The sequence below is a fragment of the Onychostruthus taczanowskii genome, unplaced genomic scaffold (genome assembly GCF_017590055.1).
Source record: "Onychostruthus taczanowskii isolate IOZ18803 unplaced genomic scaffold, ASM1759005v1 scaffold107, whole genome shotgun sequence".
Classification (NCBI taxonomy): domain Eukaryota; kingdom Metazoa; phylum Chordata; class Aves; order Passeriformes; family Passeridae; genus Onychostruthus; species Onychostruthus taczanowskii.
Genome location: NW_024497297.1, coordinates 2,480,489 through 2,497,436, shown reverse-complemented (window position 1 = coordinate 2,497,436; position 16,948 = coordinate 2,480,489). Strand labels below are relative to the sequence as shown.

Here is a 16,948-nt window from a genome sequence, read left to right as displayed (position 1 = left end):
GGATGAACGTGCGGGTCCCTTCCCACTGAGGAGCTTCCCTGACTCCGTGGCTTCCTCCTGGGGTGGCTGCAGTGGCTGGGCCACCAATGGTTGCCACCTCCATGTTTTCCCAGGCCACCGGACCCTGTACGTGGGCGTGCGGATGCCGCTGGTGCGCCAGAGCCACCGGCACCACCGCGCCCACAGCCAGAAGCACCGGAAGCGGGAGCGGGAGAAGGAGCCGGTCCCCGCGGAGCAGGGATACCACTGTAAGTCCTGCTGGGGTGGCCACCACGGCACTTCCCAGGCAGCTCCTTGTGGACACTTTGTGTGGCTGTTTTACTGAGGAAAAGTGGCTTTTTTAAAGCAAGGCTTCTCTTTTTCCAAACTTTTCTCTGGTTTTGGAGTTAAATCCGTAATGGATTTTGGGATCCTGGTGTAAAAGTGGAGGTGTGGGGAAGGAATGCAGTCTATCCTTATGGAGCTTGGGATGGAGGCTCCACCTTCCCTGTGAGGGCCTGGAGGGAGCCATGGGAGAGGGGCCAGCCCAACATTTATGGCTGGACTGGTCCCAGTGTGATGCCACTGGAATGTGAGCGTGCCAGGATGGATCCAGGCTCAGTAATGGGATGGGGAATCTCCTCCTGTCCCCAGACACCCCATCCCAGCGGGTGCAGTTCATCCTGGGCACGGAGGAGGATGAGCAGCACGTCCCCCATGACTTGTTCACGGAGCTGGACGAGATCTGCGTGAAGGAGGGGGAAGATGCTGAGTGGAAGGAGACAGCCAGGTAAATAAATCCCTGGGATTTATTTGGGAATGGCAGGAAGCTGTGTCAGGAGGGATTTAGGTTGGATACTGGGAAAAGGTTCTTCCCCTACTGGAGCAGCTCCTCAGGGAATGGTCACAGCCCCAAGGCTGCCAGAGCTCCAGGAGTGTTTGGACAAAGCTCTCTGGGACAGGGTGGGATTTTGGGGTGTCTGGGCAGCGCCAGGGATTGGACTTGATGATCTTTGTGGGTCTCTTCCCACTTAGGAGATTCCATGGTTCTAGAGGTCAGGAAATGCTTGGACATTGGGGTTTGGGGATCAGTGAGATTTTCAGGGTTATCCTGGGCCAGTAATTGGACTTGATGGTCCTCATGGGTCTCTTCTAATTCCAGAGTTTCCATGATCCTGTGATCCTCATAGGTCCCTTTCACCTCTGGACATTCCATGATTCCATGTTTCCAGAGGTCAGGGATGGCTCTAAGTGGGATCGTTGGGGTGTCCTGCAGAGGGTCAGGGGTTGCACTCTGTGATCCTTGTGGATCCCTTCCAGCTGAGGACATTCCAGGATTCCGTGATCCCTGCTGCTGGCTGCGGTGGCAGAGGAGTCTCTGTTCCCTGGGACACGGGAAGTTCCCAGCTGCAGGAACCTCCTCCGGCCTCTCCACGCTTTTATCCAAGAGGCTACAGGGCTGGAGCCCGTTTTTCCCTGGCTGATCCCACCCCAAATCCACAGGTGGCTGAAGTTCGAGGAGGACGTGGAGGATGGGGGCGAGCGCTGGAGCAAACCCTACGTGGCCACGCTGTCCCTGCACAGCCTCTTCGAGCTGCGCAGCTGCATCATCAACGGCACCGTGCTGCTGGACGTGCGCGCCACCAGCGTCGAGGACATCGCCGGTACCGTGGGGGAAATCCTGGGAAATCCTGGCCCGGGGCTCCCAGCTGGCCTGGCGGGGTTCCTAGGGTGGGAGTGGGGTTCCGTGTGCAGCTCTTGCTGGCAATGTGGGGTCCTTCGGAAAGTGGTTTTTGGGTTGGAGAGAGACTGGAGCAAAGCTCTGCAGGAAAAAGGAGAATATTCTGCAGTAAAAAGGAGAATATTTTGCAGGAAAAAGGAGAATATTCAGCAGTAAAAGGAGAATATTCTGCAGTAAGAAGGAGAATATTCTGCAGTAAAAGGAGAATATTCTGTAGTAAAAAGGAGAATGGGTGTGCAGCTCTTGCTGGCAGTGTGTGGTCCTTCGGAAAGTGGCTTTTGGGTTGGAGGGAGACTGGAGCAAAGCTCTGCAGTAAAAAGGAGAATATTCTGCAGTAAAAAGGAGAATATTTTGCAGGAAAAAGGAGAATATTCAGCAGTAAAAGGAGAATATTCTGCAGTAAGAAGGAGAATATTCTGCAGTAAAAGGAGAATATTCTGTAGTAAAAAGGAGAATATTCAGCAGTAAAAGGAGAATATCCTGCAGTAAGAAGGAGAATATTCTGCAGTAAAAGGAGAATGTTCTGCAGCAAAAAGGAGAATATTATGCAGCAAAAAAAGATAATATTCAGCAGTAAAAGGAGAATATTCCACATTAAAAAGGAGAATATTCAGCAGTAAAAGGAGATTATTCCACAGTAAAAAGGAGAATATTCTGTAGTAAAAAGAAGAATTTTCCACAGTAAAAAGGAGAATATTCTGCAGCAAAGAAGGAGAATGTCCTGCACATTTTTGAGTATTTTGGGACCTGGCTCTTTGGCTCCCCCTGAGAGCTGACCCTTCTTCAATAACAACTCACTCCAAGCCATTTCTTCTCATCACTCTGATTTCATTTTCCCTCCACACGCCGGGGTTCAGGGCTTTAAGGGCAGAGTGGCTGTGGCAGGGCAGGCTCATGCTCTGACATGTCCCTGTCCCACCAGACCTGATCCTGGCCCAGCAGGAGCCGTCGCCAGAGTTCGACGAGCGCACGCGGGCCAAGGTGCGGGAGGTGCTGCTGAAGAAGCACCACCACCAGAACGAGAGGAAGAGGAACAACCTCCTGCCCATCGTGCGCTCCTTTGCTGATGTCAGCAAGAAACAGGACCTGCACCTGCTTGAGAAGCCAGGTGAGGCTCTGTGGGGTTTGCAGCCACCAGGTGAGGTTCTGTGGGGTTTGGAGGCAGTGAGGTTCTGTAGGGTATGGAACCAGATGAGGTTCTGTGGGGTTTGCAGCCAGGTGAGATTCTGCAGGGGTTTGGGGCCAGGTGAGGTTCTGAAAAGTTTGGAGTAAGGTGAGGTTCTGCAGGGCTTGGAGCCTGGTGAAGTTCTGTGTGGTTTGGGGCCAGATGAGGTTCTGTGTAGTTTGGAGCCAGGTGAGGTTCTGTGTGGTTTGGGGCCAGGTGAGGTTCTGTGGTGTTTGGGGCCAGGTGAGGTTCTGCAGTGTTTGGGGCCAGGTGAGGTTCTGCAGGGCTTGGAGCCAGGTGAGTTTCTGTGGATTTTGCAGCCACCAGGTGAGGTCCTTCAGGGCTTGTAGCCTGGTGAGGTTTTTGCCAGGTTTTAGCACCAGCTGGAGGTTTCTGCCAGGCTTTACCACAAGGTGAAGGTTTCTCCAGGGATTTGGCACCAGGTGAGGGTTCCTGCCAGTTTTCAGCACCAGGTGAGGGTTTCTGGAGGAGATTGTCACTAGGTGAAGGTTTCCATCAGATTTGGTACCAGCTGAAGGTTTCTATCAGGATTTGGCACCACGTGATGTTTTCTCCAGGAATTTGCACTGGGTGAAGTTTTCTCCCAGGGCTTTAGCACCAGGTGAGGTCTTCTGCCTGTCTTTGGCCTGAGGTGAAGGTTTCTCCAGGGATTTGACACCCCCTCAGTGTTTCTCCAGTCTTTGGCACCAGATGGGGGTTTCTGGGTGACTTTGTCCCCTTTAGACTTGTTCTGGCAAAATACAAACCCCAACTCCTCCTTTCCTCCCTTTCTGAGTGTCTTTCTCTTCCCTCCCAGCGCAAACCCTCACCCCTCACCCTTCTCCCACCACTGCAGAAGCTAAAAATGGGGTGACCCCTGAGACCAGTGCCATGGACCTGAGCAAGGTGAGATCCCTGCAACTCTCCCACTGCTCCAGGGGGGTGAGAGAGACCTTGGGGGTCCCTGAGGGCTTCGTTTTTGGGGGATTCCCTGAGAATGGCTGGTCCTGCCCAGGCGGAGCTACACTTCATGAAGAAGATCCCCAGTGGAGCAGAGGCATCCAACGTGCTGGTGGGAGAGCTGGATTTCCTCCACCAGCCCCTCGTGGCCTTTGTCCGCCTGACCCCGGCCGTGCTCCTGTCGGGAATGACAGAAGTTCCCATCCCAACAAGGTCTGAAGGAAAAGCACAAAGTTTTTATTTTAAAAAACCCAAAACCCACCTGAAATCGTCCCATGATTTGGGGCCCAAGGGAACAACTGGGAGCTGCATGTTTCTCCCATGCTGCTCCTCACCTTCCTCCCTTCCCTGCTGGATATTTGAAACCTATGGATTAATTTCAATGAAATTGGCCCTAAAATGAGAATTGTGATTGGTTTTGGTGAGCAATTCATCCCATGGAGGAGGTGGGGAGCCAACGTGTTTCCCCTTGAGGTCGCAGGGGTTTCCCTGGGTGCTCTTGGAGTGAAGCCACATTCCCCTCTCTCAGTTTGGTTTTCCTTGTCCAGGTTCCTGTTTGTTCTGCTGGGGCCAGGAGGAAAAGCCCATCAGTACCACGAGATTGGCAGGTCCATGGCCACCACCATGACGGATGAGGTGTGATGAGATAAGAGGCATCGCGGGGTCACTTTTGGGGTTCTTCACCATTCCCTGTCCCTGGAGCAGTGAGGAAGAGGATTTGCTGTCCCAGCCCTTCATTCACACCCCAAACCAGGCAGATTTACATCACCCCAAATCCTGGGAGCTGAAATCCCCTCTGGGTACATCCTACACCCCATCCTTCCCTACGGGATACCCAGGACATTGTCCCCAGTGGTGGCATCACCCGAGCCAGAAGAACTTCTCCCCTTTAAGCCAACAGCTCCAGTGTGGCCATGGGGGGCAGGGCTGAAATCCCACCTGGGATTCATCCTGCACCTCGTCGTCCCCACATCCAGGGCTGGCACCATCCCAGGGCTGGCATTGCCAGAGTGGTAGATCCTCAAAGCCATGAAGGACAGTGACCTCATGGAGGAGATGATTACAAGCACCACAATGCCCAGATTTTTCCTGCTGGGGAAACGTTTCCAGCTGCCATTTCCAGCAGGAGAAATTTGGGGAAGATGATCTGCCGCAGCCAAAGGGGAGCTGCCCAGGTGAGGACACCTGGGGTGGGTTGTGCTCTCACTTGGGGGTCTCCTCTGGGCAGGTTTTCCATGACGTTGCCTACAAAGCCAAGGACCGGGCTGACCTCGTGGCTGGCATCGACGAGTTCCTGGATCAGGTCACGGTCTTGCCACCAGGAGAGTGGGACCCATCCATCCGAATTGAGCCCCCCAAAAATGTCCCCTCCCAGGTGGGTGCTGCAAGGGGCACGGGCAGAACAACACCCCAAATTCTGGTAAACTTGGAATCCCCAGTTTGGCACAGCCACACCCAGGCCAGGAGCACAACAAGCTGGTGGTTGATAAAATACCTGAAAAATGCCAGTTTTGAGCTGAATTCCGTGCTCACAGGAAAAGAGGAAGATGCCGGGAGCTCTGGATGAGAGTTCTTCCCACAGCAAACCGGAGAAACACAGCGGTCCTGAACTGGAGCGGACTGGGAGGTGGGAGCTCTCCTGGTTTGGGGCCGCCTTGTTTTGCTCCCAATATCTGAGCAGGCACCTCCCCTTCCAGCAGCTTCTGGGGTCACCTGGTTCAGTGAAAGGACTGCATGTTGCCCCCTTGGTCCCCTGGGCTGGGCAGAGGGGACGTCTGGGTAGTGAGGAGGTCTGGAAAGGTGGGAGATCTGGGCAGGGAGGTCTGTGAAGGTGGGAGATCTGGGCAGGGAGGTCTGGGCAGGTGGGAGATCTGGGCAGGGGGGACACCTGGGCTGGGGGGACACAGGTGGGCCCAGCCCCAGCATCAGCACACTGGGGTTTCGTGGCTTTGGGGCGGGGGCAGGTCTGGAAACACCTCCAGGGTGGGAGATCTGGGCAGGGAGGTCTGTGAAGGTGGGAGATCTGGGCAGGGAGGTCTGGGCAGGTGGGAGATCTGGGCAGGGGGGACACCTGGGCTGGGGGGACACAGGTGGGCCCAGCCCCAGCATCAGCACACTGGGGTTTCGTGGCTTTGGGGCGGGGGCAGGTCTGGAAACACCTCCAGGCGAAGGCATTTTCTGCCCAGAGGAAACCAAACGTGGTCTCCCAAGAGAACAGCCTGGTCTTCCCTCCCTCCCTGCAGGCTCTTTGGAGGTCTGGTCCTGGACGTGAAGCGCAAGGCGCCGTGGTTCTGGAGTGACTTCAGGGATGGTCTGAGCCTGCAGTGCCTGGCGTCCTTCCTGTTCCTTTACTGTGCCTGCATGTCCCCCGTCATCACCTTCGGGGGACTGCTGGGGGAGGCAACCCACGGCCACATTGTGAGCTCCTCTCTCTGTAGGGAGCGTGGGGAGGGGGAAACGCCCCAAAAGGACCCCCTGGACTGGTGGGAAGTGTCCCTGCTCGTGGGGAGTGTTTGGAGCCCAAACCGGCCCCTGCCAACCCAACCCATTGGTCCCTTCCAACCCAACCCACTCCATAACCTTGGAATTCTCTTCGCAGCTGTGAACTTCCTTTGGATTTTCTGGGGGGCTTTTATCCCTAATGATTGATTTACTCCCTGCTCCCTCTCTTCCCTGCCAGAGTGCCATGGAGTCACTGCTGGGAGCATCCATGACGGGTGTGGTTTATTCTCTCTTTGCTGGCCAACCCCTCACCATCCTCGGCAGCACTGGACCCGTCCTGGTCTTTGAGAAGATCCTCTACAAATTCTGCAAGTGAGATAATTTGTCTTCTATTCTTCTGGGGAAAAGACTTTTTTATTTTTTTGGGCAGGGAGATGTTTTTCTCATTTTCTCGGTGAGAATTGTCAGATTTAAGTTTTTTGCTGGGTCACAGAGGCCTCCTGCTGCTGCTGCTGATGCGCAGGAAGGGTGAGAGTCCTTGGGCTTGGGGATCATTTGGGGTTTTTGGCTTGGGGTCATTTTGGGATTTTTAGGGTTGTAATGTGGGAGAATGAGGAACCAGAGGCTCTAGATGGATGCCCAAGGAAGGTGAGACAAATCCCTCTGGTTTGGGAGTGACAGAGGGTTTGTTTTCCACTGAGTACAAAACTTTTAAACCTGGTTTTTGTTGGAAGAAGAAATAGATTTTGCCCAAATATCCATGTAGTTCAATTAGAATATTTTGAGTTTTGGGGATTTTATTGAACAAGTAGGAGCTTTTCCTGGGAAATAGCTCTTTTCTATGACAGTCCTTTCATCCTGGTGACTTTGGTGTGGGATTCCAAAGTTTAATTCCCCCTCAGCGGAATTAAACTTCTCATTCACCCACAACCTGACTGTGGGTGACCGGGGCAAACCCAGCTGGTTTTGATGTCGGGGCTCTGTGGGACATGGGAGAACCTTCCACAACCTCAATCAGCCTCCAAGGCATTAAGACAACGTTAATTAATGCTAATTAAACACTTGCCTTCTCCACCCGCACTCTGCAACCTCAAGGACACGGAAACCTCAATTATCACCCGCAACCTCCACACCCTCCCCCATTGCTCCTAATTTTCTCTGCAGAAAGGCTCAGCTCCGAGGCCTGTTCTGGCCTTTCCCCCAGGAGATTTTGTGGTTTTCCAGGGAATACACGCTCTCCTATCTGTCCCTGCGGACGTGCATCGGGCTCTGGACCGCGTTCTTCTGCGTGGTGCTGGTGGCCACGGACGCCAGCTGCCTGGTGTGCTACATCACCCGCTTCACCGAGGAGGCCTTCGCCTCCCTCATCTGCATCATCTTCATCTACGAGGCCCTGGAGAAGCTGAGCCACCTGCGGGAGACCTTCCCCGTGCACATGCACAGCAAGCTGGACCTCCTCACCATCTATTAGTGGGTGTTCTCCTCCTCTCCCCAAGCAGGTGCCTCTGGGCTCGTCCTGGCGCTGTTCCCTCAGCCCTGTCCTGGTTTCCCTCCTCCAGCTGTAAGTGTGAGCCCCCAGCTCATCCCAGCAACGAGACCCTGCAGTTCTGGCAGAGCAACGGGATCAGCGTGTCGGGAATCACCTGGGGAAACCTCACAGTGACCGTAAGTGCCCTGGGCCACCACTTCCTCAGGGAGGCCAGGGGCGTTCACGGTGCCAAAGCCACCATCCTCAGGTGACTTTGGGCTTCAAAGGGCTCTGAGAAGTCCCTGCTTAAATCTCATGAGTTCTTTGAGCCTGCTTGGTCCTGGGAAGGAGAGTCCAGGGGTGCCCAGCCCACCTGATCCAGCTCCCCTGGTCCACCCCACCTGGTCCAGCCCCCCTGATCCAGCTCCCCTGGTCCAGCCCCCCTGATCCAGCTCACTTTGTCCCCAACCTCGGAGATAAGAACTGTCCCCCTCAGCTGGGCTGTGGGACCCCGATCAAGGTTAAGGGAGCGCTTTGGTTCCTGGAGCATTTGAAGGACTGAAGTTCCTGCCTGAAGGCAGTGATTGGCTCCCTTAATTGGTTCCTAATGACTCCAGGCCCTGCTGTCTGTAAGGTCTCACATAAATTTGCATGTCTGAGCAGCCCCACAGGGATTGTCCCTGGAAGCAGAGCCCAGGTGTGGGATGGGGGCTTTTTGGGAGATCTCCAGCCCCTTTTGGCCTTGTCCTGAGAGCCCCGACTGCAAAGGGACAATTTGTCTCTTTTTCCCCCATGGTTGTCCCAGCCCTCCTTCCCTGGTCTCTCTTTATCCACAAATTTCCAGCTTTTCCTTCCTCTCCAGTGTTTTCCTCAGCCATGGTGGAGCAGATGACATGCTGTGTGTCCATAGTGTCCCACCACATCCCGCCCCTGCTCCCCTCTGTGTAATTCCAGCTCCATGTGTCACTTGTTCTGATGCTGTTGCCCATATTTACATTATATAAATATATAAGTATTTTTGTTTATGTATAAACACCCTCATATTTTATAAATATAATAACATTTAAACTATATATTTCTATTTATTTATATATTTAAATATATAAATATTTATATATTTATAATATACTGATATATTTAGAATATATTGATATATTCATATTTATAACTTCTATGGCAGCTGCAGGGTCACAGATCTTGCACCAAGACCCTCAACCCTTGGCTTATCATTGTTCTCCTCCGTGTCCTGATGCTCTGTTTCTCCAGGAATGTCGCTCTTTGCATGGGGAGTTCCACGGACCTGCCTGTGGACACAACGGCCCCTACGCGCCCAATGTCCTCTTCTGGTGCTGCATCCTCTTCTTCTCCACCTTTGTCCTGTCGAGTTTGTTGAAGAAGTTTAAAACCAGCCGTTACTTCCCAACCAGAGTAGGTAGAAGGTGGTGGCCCGGCACAGATTCCATGCTCCTTTCCCAAAATGCCATTCCTGGAGCACTGAAGGATTGGCCACCGCTCAGTCAGGCTGGGAAACGCCGACCTTGGATGTCCCTCCCTCATTTCCATGAGTGCAGAGAGGTTGTGGCATTCCCCACCTGCCTCACAACCTGTTCCTTGTTTTTTGGCTCAGGCAGTGGGAAATCAGCTCTTCCAAAGTTATTTATTTCTTTTCCCCTTCTGTGCATCGTTTTCTGGAGTGGCATTCGAATGAGGAGTTGCCATGGAAAAACAGGAATGAACGATGCCTCAGTGCCTTACTCCCATTTTACCCAGAAGCGTGGCACCTTTCCTTATTTTTAGTATTTTTGTTAATGTCTGAATTAAAATTTTAATTTTCCCCCTAATTAAACTCTTTCTACTGTCCCACACCAGATCCCCAGATCTCCAACATGGCAGCAACACCCACCCCAGGGAGTTGGCTGCATGTCCTCGTAGTGGTGGAATTTTAGGGATTAACCAGTCCCAACTCCTTGGGTGTCCCCAGGTTTCCCACCTCGTGTCCTGGCCCCTCTCAGCCTTGGTTTCTCGCCCCAGGTCCGATCCACAGTGAGTGACTTTGCTGTGTTCCTCACCATTGTCATCATGGTGCTCATCGACCTCGGGATCGGGATCCCGTCCCCCAAGCTCCACGTCCCCCACATGTTCAAGGTAATGGGGCTGGGGATTGGTGGAGAAGGCTTTTGGCACCTCAGGTGCCACCAGGTGATGTCAGGGCAGGGCTGAAGGAGGTGCTGGTGGTGGAACCATCTCCTCGTCGACATCCAAGAGCATCGATCTCCCCTGGAAACCAGGGTACAGCCCCAAAACCAGACACCGGACAGGAGAACCATCTCCAGCAGGGCAGGGCTGGGCTGGAGGAGCTGCTGGTGGTGTGAGCTTCTGCCACATCCAAGTGCATCAATTCCTTCCTGTCTTTTGGGAAGAGAGCCCTAAAACCAGGGGAGAGGGGACTCTGGGACAGATGACACCGGCACTTTGAAGCCCCCTGGGAGAGGGTGACATGAAGGGAAATGGGGATGACTGCGAAGCCCCCTGGGAGAGGGTGACATGAAGGGAAATGGGAAATGTTTGGACAGAGGGATGGAGTGGAACTGAGGCCAGGGAGGTTTGGGCTGGGAGCTGATCCTGCCCTGTGCTGCAGCCCACCAGGGATGACCGTGGGTGGCTCATCAACCCCATTGGGCCCAACCCGTGGTGGACGGTGTTGGCCGCGCTCATCCCCGCCCTGCTCTGCACCATCCTCATCTTCATGGACCAGCAGATCACCGCTGTCATCGTCAACAGGAAGGAGCACAGGCTCAAGGTGAGGGGCTGCAGGGGGTCGCCCCCTCCCCGCCCCGCTGGGGCTGAGGGGCTGGGACAAGCTCCTGTCCCAAATGCTTTGGGAAGGTTTGGGATAAGACCAGAGTGTGTGGCAGGAGCTCTCCTGGACACAGGGAGGGGATGGCAACTTTTGGGAGCAGCAAGTGAATACTGGAGTGTAGAAAGGTGGTGTTTTTTCAAATGTCAGTGGCAGCTGGGGAAGGGATCTCAATGAGCTCCGGGGATCACTCAGAGCCATGTCCTACCTAAAAGTGGTGGGAATTTCTTTATGAAAGAAAGAATAATAATTTTTTAAATTATTTCTGAGAAGCAGAGATGTACAAACCCTCCAGACCCACTTTGTCTGAATCTGCCAGACTTTTGTGCAAGATGTCAAATCCGCATTTGGTTCCAGTTCTTATTTCAAACCTTATTTAAATTTCTCAGAAGTTGACCTGTGCTTGAGCAGGGTTTGAGCCCCACCCGTGGTGTTGTCCTGGTCCCTGAGGGATGCTCCTGTTCCACTTTTGCTCCCCAGAAAGGCTGTGGGTACCACCTGGACCTGTTCATGGTGGCCGTGATGCTCGGGGTATGCTCGGTGATGGGGCTGCCCTGGTTCGTGGCTGCCACGGTCCTGTCCATCACCCACGTCAACAGCCTCAAAGTGGAGTCCGACTGCTCCGCGCCGGGTGAGCAGCCCAAGTTCTTGGGGATCCGGGAGCAGAGGGTCACTGGCCTGATGATCTTCGTGCTCATGGGCTGCTCTGTTTTCTTCACCTCTGTGCTCAAGGTGAGAGCGGGATGGAAACCCCCTGGTGACCCAGAGGAGTTTGGGAGGGGATGTGGAATTAGGGCCTCTCTCCCCCAGGAGGTGATGCCAAAGGCAGGATGGGAACCAGCTTGGTGACTTCCCAGCCCTTCAGACCCAGCTTGCTCAAGTCAAGCAAACAAAACAAATCCCTTAATTCCCATGTGTCCTCCAGACCCTCTGTACTGAGAGGGATCCTGGCTGGATCCCACCAAAGCTGGTCCATCCCTGCCCTTCCCAGCTGGATTGGAGAGAAAATGGACCAAAGGTTCATGGCTTGACATAAGGACAGGGACAGATCCCTCATCAGTCATGATCACAAGAAAACAGGCTGGAATTAGGGATATGAACTGTACTGAGAGGGATCCTGGCTGGATCCCACCAAAGCTGGTCCATCCCTGCCCTTCCCAGCTGGATTGGAGAGAAAATAGACCAAAGGTTCATGGCTTGAGATAAGGACAGGGACAGATCCCTGTCATGATCACAAGAAAACAGGCTGGAATTAGGGATATGAACTGAATTTATTACTGAGAAAGTCACAGCAGGATCAGAGAAGTAAAACTAAACATTAAAAATCCTTCCTTCCTTCCTTCCTTCCTTCCTTCCTTCCTTCCTTCCTTCCTTCCTTCCTTCCTTCCTTTCCCAGCACAGGGAGGCAGGATTGAGGGTTTCAGTCAGGTCATCCCATGTTGTTCCAGCTGCTCCTCAGGGAGAGGAGCCAAAGCCCTTCCCCATCAGTCCCTCCCAGGGGAGACAGCTCTGCAGGAACTGCTCCATCCTGAGTCCATCCCAGGGGAGACAGCTCTCCCCAAACTGCTCCAGCGTGGGTCCTTGCTCCTTGGCCAGCAGCAGGTCCATCCTGGAGCCAGCTGGAGCTGGCTCTGCCAGGCATGGAAGAAACTTCCAGCAGCTTCTTACAGAGGGCATCCCTGCTCCCCAAACATGGCCACACAAACTCTACACATCCACCCCTGCTTTGGGTTAGAATTTAGCCTTTTCCGACAAGCAGGACTTTATTGGCTGCAATTCACTCCCCCAAGAGCCTCGGAAGAGCCATTCCCAGGAGCTGAGCCCTCAGAGTTCCCCACACAGGCTTCCCTGCCTGTTCTTCCCACCAAACAATCCCAGCTCCAGGTTCAAAGGAGACACAATCCCAACTCCAGGCTCAAAGCAGACCCATTCCCAACTCCAGGCTCAAAGCAGACCCATTCCCAACTCCAGGCTCGAAGGAGATGTCTCTTCCATGCCTTCTCACAAGAGTTTTTCGAGATCATTTTTTACCCCCACAGGAGGTCTCAGATAGATGAAATGTGGTCCTGATGGATGAAATCCCCTCTTTGTCTCCAACCTCTCTGGAAAAGAGGATTATTCTGATGAAATGAATCAAAAGATCAGCCTGACACAGAGAACAAAATCTGTGCTGGATAAAATCCAGCATGGGAAAGCTGGGAATCTTCAGGCAGTACCTGAGAAAGGAGTGATGAGAGAGAGTGGCAATACTGCAAATGAAATTGAAAACCATTAATTATTGCATTTTTTCCCCCAGTTTATCCCAATGCCAGTGCTTTACGGGGTCTTTCTGTACATGGGAGTCTCGTCACTCCGAGGAATCCAGGTACGGCTGCTCCGGGGAATTTCCTCTCCCTGAAGGCCTTGGGATGGGAGAAAATGTCTTTGAGAGGAGGAAATTCAAGTGGTTTTTGTCAGGGACTGATGGGTAGAGGCTCCGGAAGTTTTTAGGGCTGGGAGGGCCAGTTCAGCACTGGAAGAACCCAGTTCAGCACTGGGACAACCCAGTTCAGCACTGGGAGGACCCAGTTCAGCGCTGGGAGGACCCAGTTCAGCGCTGGGAGGACCCAGTTCAGCACTGGGAGGACCCAGTTCAGTGCTGGGAGGACCCAGTTCAGCGCTGGGACAACCCAGTTCAGCGCTGGGAGAGTCCAGTTCAGCACTGGGAACGCCGAGTTCAGTGCTGGGAGGGGCAGTTCAGCACTGGGAGAACCCAGTTCAGCACTGGGAGGGGCAGTTCAGCACTGGGAAGGCCCAGTTGAGCACTGGGACAGCCCGTTCAGCACTCGGAGGACCCAGTTCAGCACTGGGAGGGCCCAGTTCAGTGCTGGGAGAGCCCAGTTCAGTGCTGGGAGGGGCAGTTCAGTCCTGGGAGGGCCCAGTTCAGCACTGGGAGGGGCAGTTCAGTGCTCTCTGTTTCAGGTTTTAGTACAGGGTGGTGTTTGGTGATGGGAATTGGCAGAATTCAGTGTGAAGGGAAGGAAATTCCACCAGTGGGAATCCTCGCTGTGGGATTCCCTGGGCTAAGAGATGCTGACCAGAGAAAACCCTGGAATAATTCAGAATGTGGTGGACAAAGCCAGGTGGATTTTCGATGAAGCGAAGGGAAAGCAGGTGCTGCTCCCAGGAGGAACAGGAGATCCTGGGTTTCTCCTTGCTCCCAAAATCTCCACATCTCAGCAGCCGCAGGAGCTGTGGCAGTGCTCCCTTTTCCCTGCAGTTCTTTGACCGCCTGAAGCTGTTCTGGATGCCGGCCAAGCACCAGCCCGATTTCATCTACCTGCGTCACGTGCCCCTGCGCAAGGTGCACCTCTTCACCCTCATCCAGCTGCTCTGCCTCGTGCTGCTCTGGGCCATCAAAGCTTCCCGCGCTGCCATCATCTTCCCCATGATGGTGAGAGACGGCGTTCCAGTGTTCCCGGTATTCCCAGTGCTCCCAGTATCCCAGGTGTTCCCAGTATTCCCAGTGTTCCCAGTATTCCCAGTGTTCCCAGTGTTATCGGTGTTCCCAGTATTCCTGGTGCTCCCAGTGTTCCCAGTGTTCCCAATATCCCCAGTGTTCCCAGTGTTCCTGGTGTTCCCAGTGTTCCCGGAGTTCCCAGTGTTCCCAGTATTCCCAGTGTTCCTGGTGTTCCCAGTATTCCCAGTGCTCCCAGTGTTCCCAGTATCCCCAGTGTTCCCGGTCTTCCCAGTGTTCCTGATGTTACTGCTGTTACCAGTGTTCCCAGTGTTCCCAGTATCCCCAGTGTTCCCAGTAGTCCTGGTGTTCCCAGTGTTCCCAGTATTCCTAGTGTTCCTGGTGTTACCGGTGTTCCCAGTATTCCCAGTGTTTCCAGTGTTTCCAGTGTTCCCAGTATCCCCAGTGCTCCCAGTGTTCCCGATATCCCCAGTGTTCCCAGTGCTCCCAGTGTTCCTGGTGTTCCCAGCGTTCCCAGTATCCCAGGTGTTCCCGATATCCCCAGTGTTCCCGGTCTTCCCAGTGTTCCCAGTATCCCAGGTGTTTCCAGTATTCCCGGCTGTCTGGGTTTGAAAAGCCAGGTGTGTGCTGAGGAAGGCAGGAGCCTCCCTTGAAATGGAAAATGGAAACCCCCTCCCTCTGAATTGTTATAAATTTGAAATTAAGGGGCTCTCAGGCAAAGATATGGGAGCAGGAATAACAGTTCTTTATTCAAATAACTGCCCCACTTCTGACAGATCCAAATGGAATACACACTTACCTTGCAATCCAGGATGCTGGTGTTCCCAGTATTCCCAGTATTCCCAGTGTTCCCAGTATTCCTGGTGCTCCCGACGCCCCTCACTGCTGCCGGTGCTCTCAGCCCTAGAGGGATGGGAAGCACCATCTCTGGCCTCACCCATCTTCCCTTTCCTTCCTGAAGGTTTTGGCTCTTGTTTTTGTCCGGAAAGTGATGGATTTCTGCTTCTCCAAGCGGGAGCTCAGCTTCCTGGATGACCTCATGCCAGAAAGCAAGAAGAAGAAGTTGGACGATGCCAAAAATGAAGCCAAAGAAGAGGAGGTAACGCCAGGAGCTGGGAATCTCCTCTGGGCTGTGACATTCCCATTCCTGTCACAGCTCATCCTTCGATCATGGAATTGTGGGGCCATGGAATGGGTGGGAATGGACATCAAAGCCCACCCAATGCCACCCCTGCTGTGGGCAGGGACATCTCCCACTATCCCAGGGTGCTTCAGGCTCATCCAGCCTGGCCTTGGGCACTGCCAGGCTGGGAAGGGATGGGGAATCCACAGCTCCTCTGGGCAGCAGCTGTTGGGGAACATCAGAGCTGAGTCAAACAGATCTCATAGCCTGGATCCCACATTCTGAACCTTTTTCCCTAAATTCTGAGAGAGTTTCGCACTGGAACAGAGACACTGTTATAATTTTTAAATGAGCCTTATAATAAAAAGTTACTATATTTCTGTGAGGGTTTGCTCCCAGCAGTGTCACTACCCCAAACACACCCACAGGGGAAGGTCTTTACCTGCTGCTAAAGGTGCTGTGGGTCAGAGGAGAGGGCAGCCTGCCAGGTTTTTACTGGAGTTTCATTTTTCCCCTCTTGGATCAAGGAGAGAGAACTTGACTCATCTCTTTTCAGGAGTCCCAGAAAATGATGGAAGCAGCTGCTGCGAATTCTGTTCAGCTGAAGCTGGGCAAGACCAGCAGGGTGGACACCCCAAAGCCCAGCAGTGACAGGTAAAGACTCCCCAGGTCAGGACCCCTCACAGGATCAGTGGGAAATGTCTGGCTCACGTTTCTCCACTTGCAGATTTATCCCCAGTCAGCTTAGTGGGAAAATCCCAATTTACTGGCAATTTACGAGGTGACGGCAGAGCTCTGACCTCACACAGTGGCTGCACAATTCCTGTTTTATCCCTAAACTACATCACCAGTGGCTTTCTGGGGTCTGGAGACCCTCCTGCTCCCACCTGAGAGATCACAGGGGGAAACACCAGCTGTGGGTCTGCAGCTCCGGGCCTTGATTCCCAAAATTACTCATCCAGCCAAACCATCCTTGCCAGCTGAGCTCTGGTTTTCCAGGCCCTCCTGTTCCTCTGGCTGCTGCCAATGCTCCTGGTGGGATCAGACCCATCCTCATGGAAAAATATTCCTTGCAGGGCTGATCCATCCGAGATCAACATTTCGGACGAGATGTCCAAGACCACGGTGTGGAAGGCTCTGACCATGAACACAGAAACGCTCTGAAGCTGGGAGGAAGGAGGTAAAAGCTCAGCTGTGGCGTGGCCTTGCGGGGACAGCACGTGCCCACGGCCTCCCTGCGCTCTGCCAGTGCTGCTGAGCAAGGGGCACGTTCCTGGGAACAGGCAGCAGGACCATGGCCACCAGCTTCTCTCTGCAGGGAAGTGTGGGAACCGCACCTGGAATCCTGGGATCAGACTGGGACCCTCCACCCAGAGAGGCTTTGAGGGGATGGGGGCATCTCCAGAGCTGGAAAAGGGCTGGAGCAGCAGGAGGAGGGTCTGGAGAGCTCCTGAGGGAGCTGGAAAGGAGCTCAGCCTTTCCTCTTTCCTGGAGAAAAGGGCTCAGGAGGGACCTTGTAGCTCTGCACAACTCCTGACAGGAGGGGGCAGCTGGGGGGGTTTGGGATCTGCTCCTGGGCAACAGGGACAGGAGGAGAGGGAATGGACTCAGGTTGACCAGGGAAGGTTCAGGTTGGATACTGGGGAAAATTCCTTCATGAAAATGTTGTCCAAGGCCTGGCACAGCTGCCCAGGGCAGGGATGGAGCCATCATCCCTGGAAGAGTTCCATAAACTTGGGTGTGGCACCTGGGGACA

The 16,948-nt window shown here is 53.7% G+C and overlaps 1 protein-coding gene across 1 annotated transcript; it reads left to right on the top strand.

Annotated features, from left to right (window-relative positions):
• Positions 1–127: 127 nt before the first annotated feature.
• On the top strand, positions 128–16,356 carry LOC121342981 (electroneutral sodium bicarbonate exchanger 1-like). Its single transcript, XM_041417761.1, has 22 exons — positions 128–248; positions 634–769; positions 1,483–1,643; positions 2,643–2,774; positions 3,682–3,791; positions 3,901–4,058; positions 4,394–4,481; positions 5,074–5,220; positions 5,381–5,472; positions 6,089–6,263; positions 6,526–6,659; positions 7,512–7,757; positions 7,847–7,952; positions 9,022–9,183; positions 9,787–9,900; positions 10,394–10,555; positions 11,093–11,344; positions 12,909–12,977; positions 13,872–14,045; positions 15,031–15,168; positions 15,749–15,846; positions 16,269–16,356. The coding sequence occupies exons 1-22, from the start codon at positions 143–145 to the stop codon at positions 16,354–16,356; spliced, it is 3,048 nt and encodes a 1,015-aa protein (XP_041273695.1). The 5' UTR covers positions 128–142.
• The last annotated feature ends 592 nt before the right edge of the window (positions 16,357–16,948 follow it).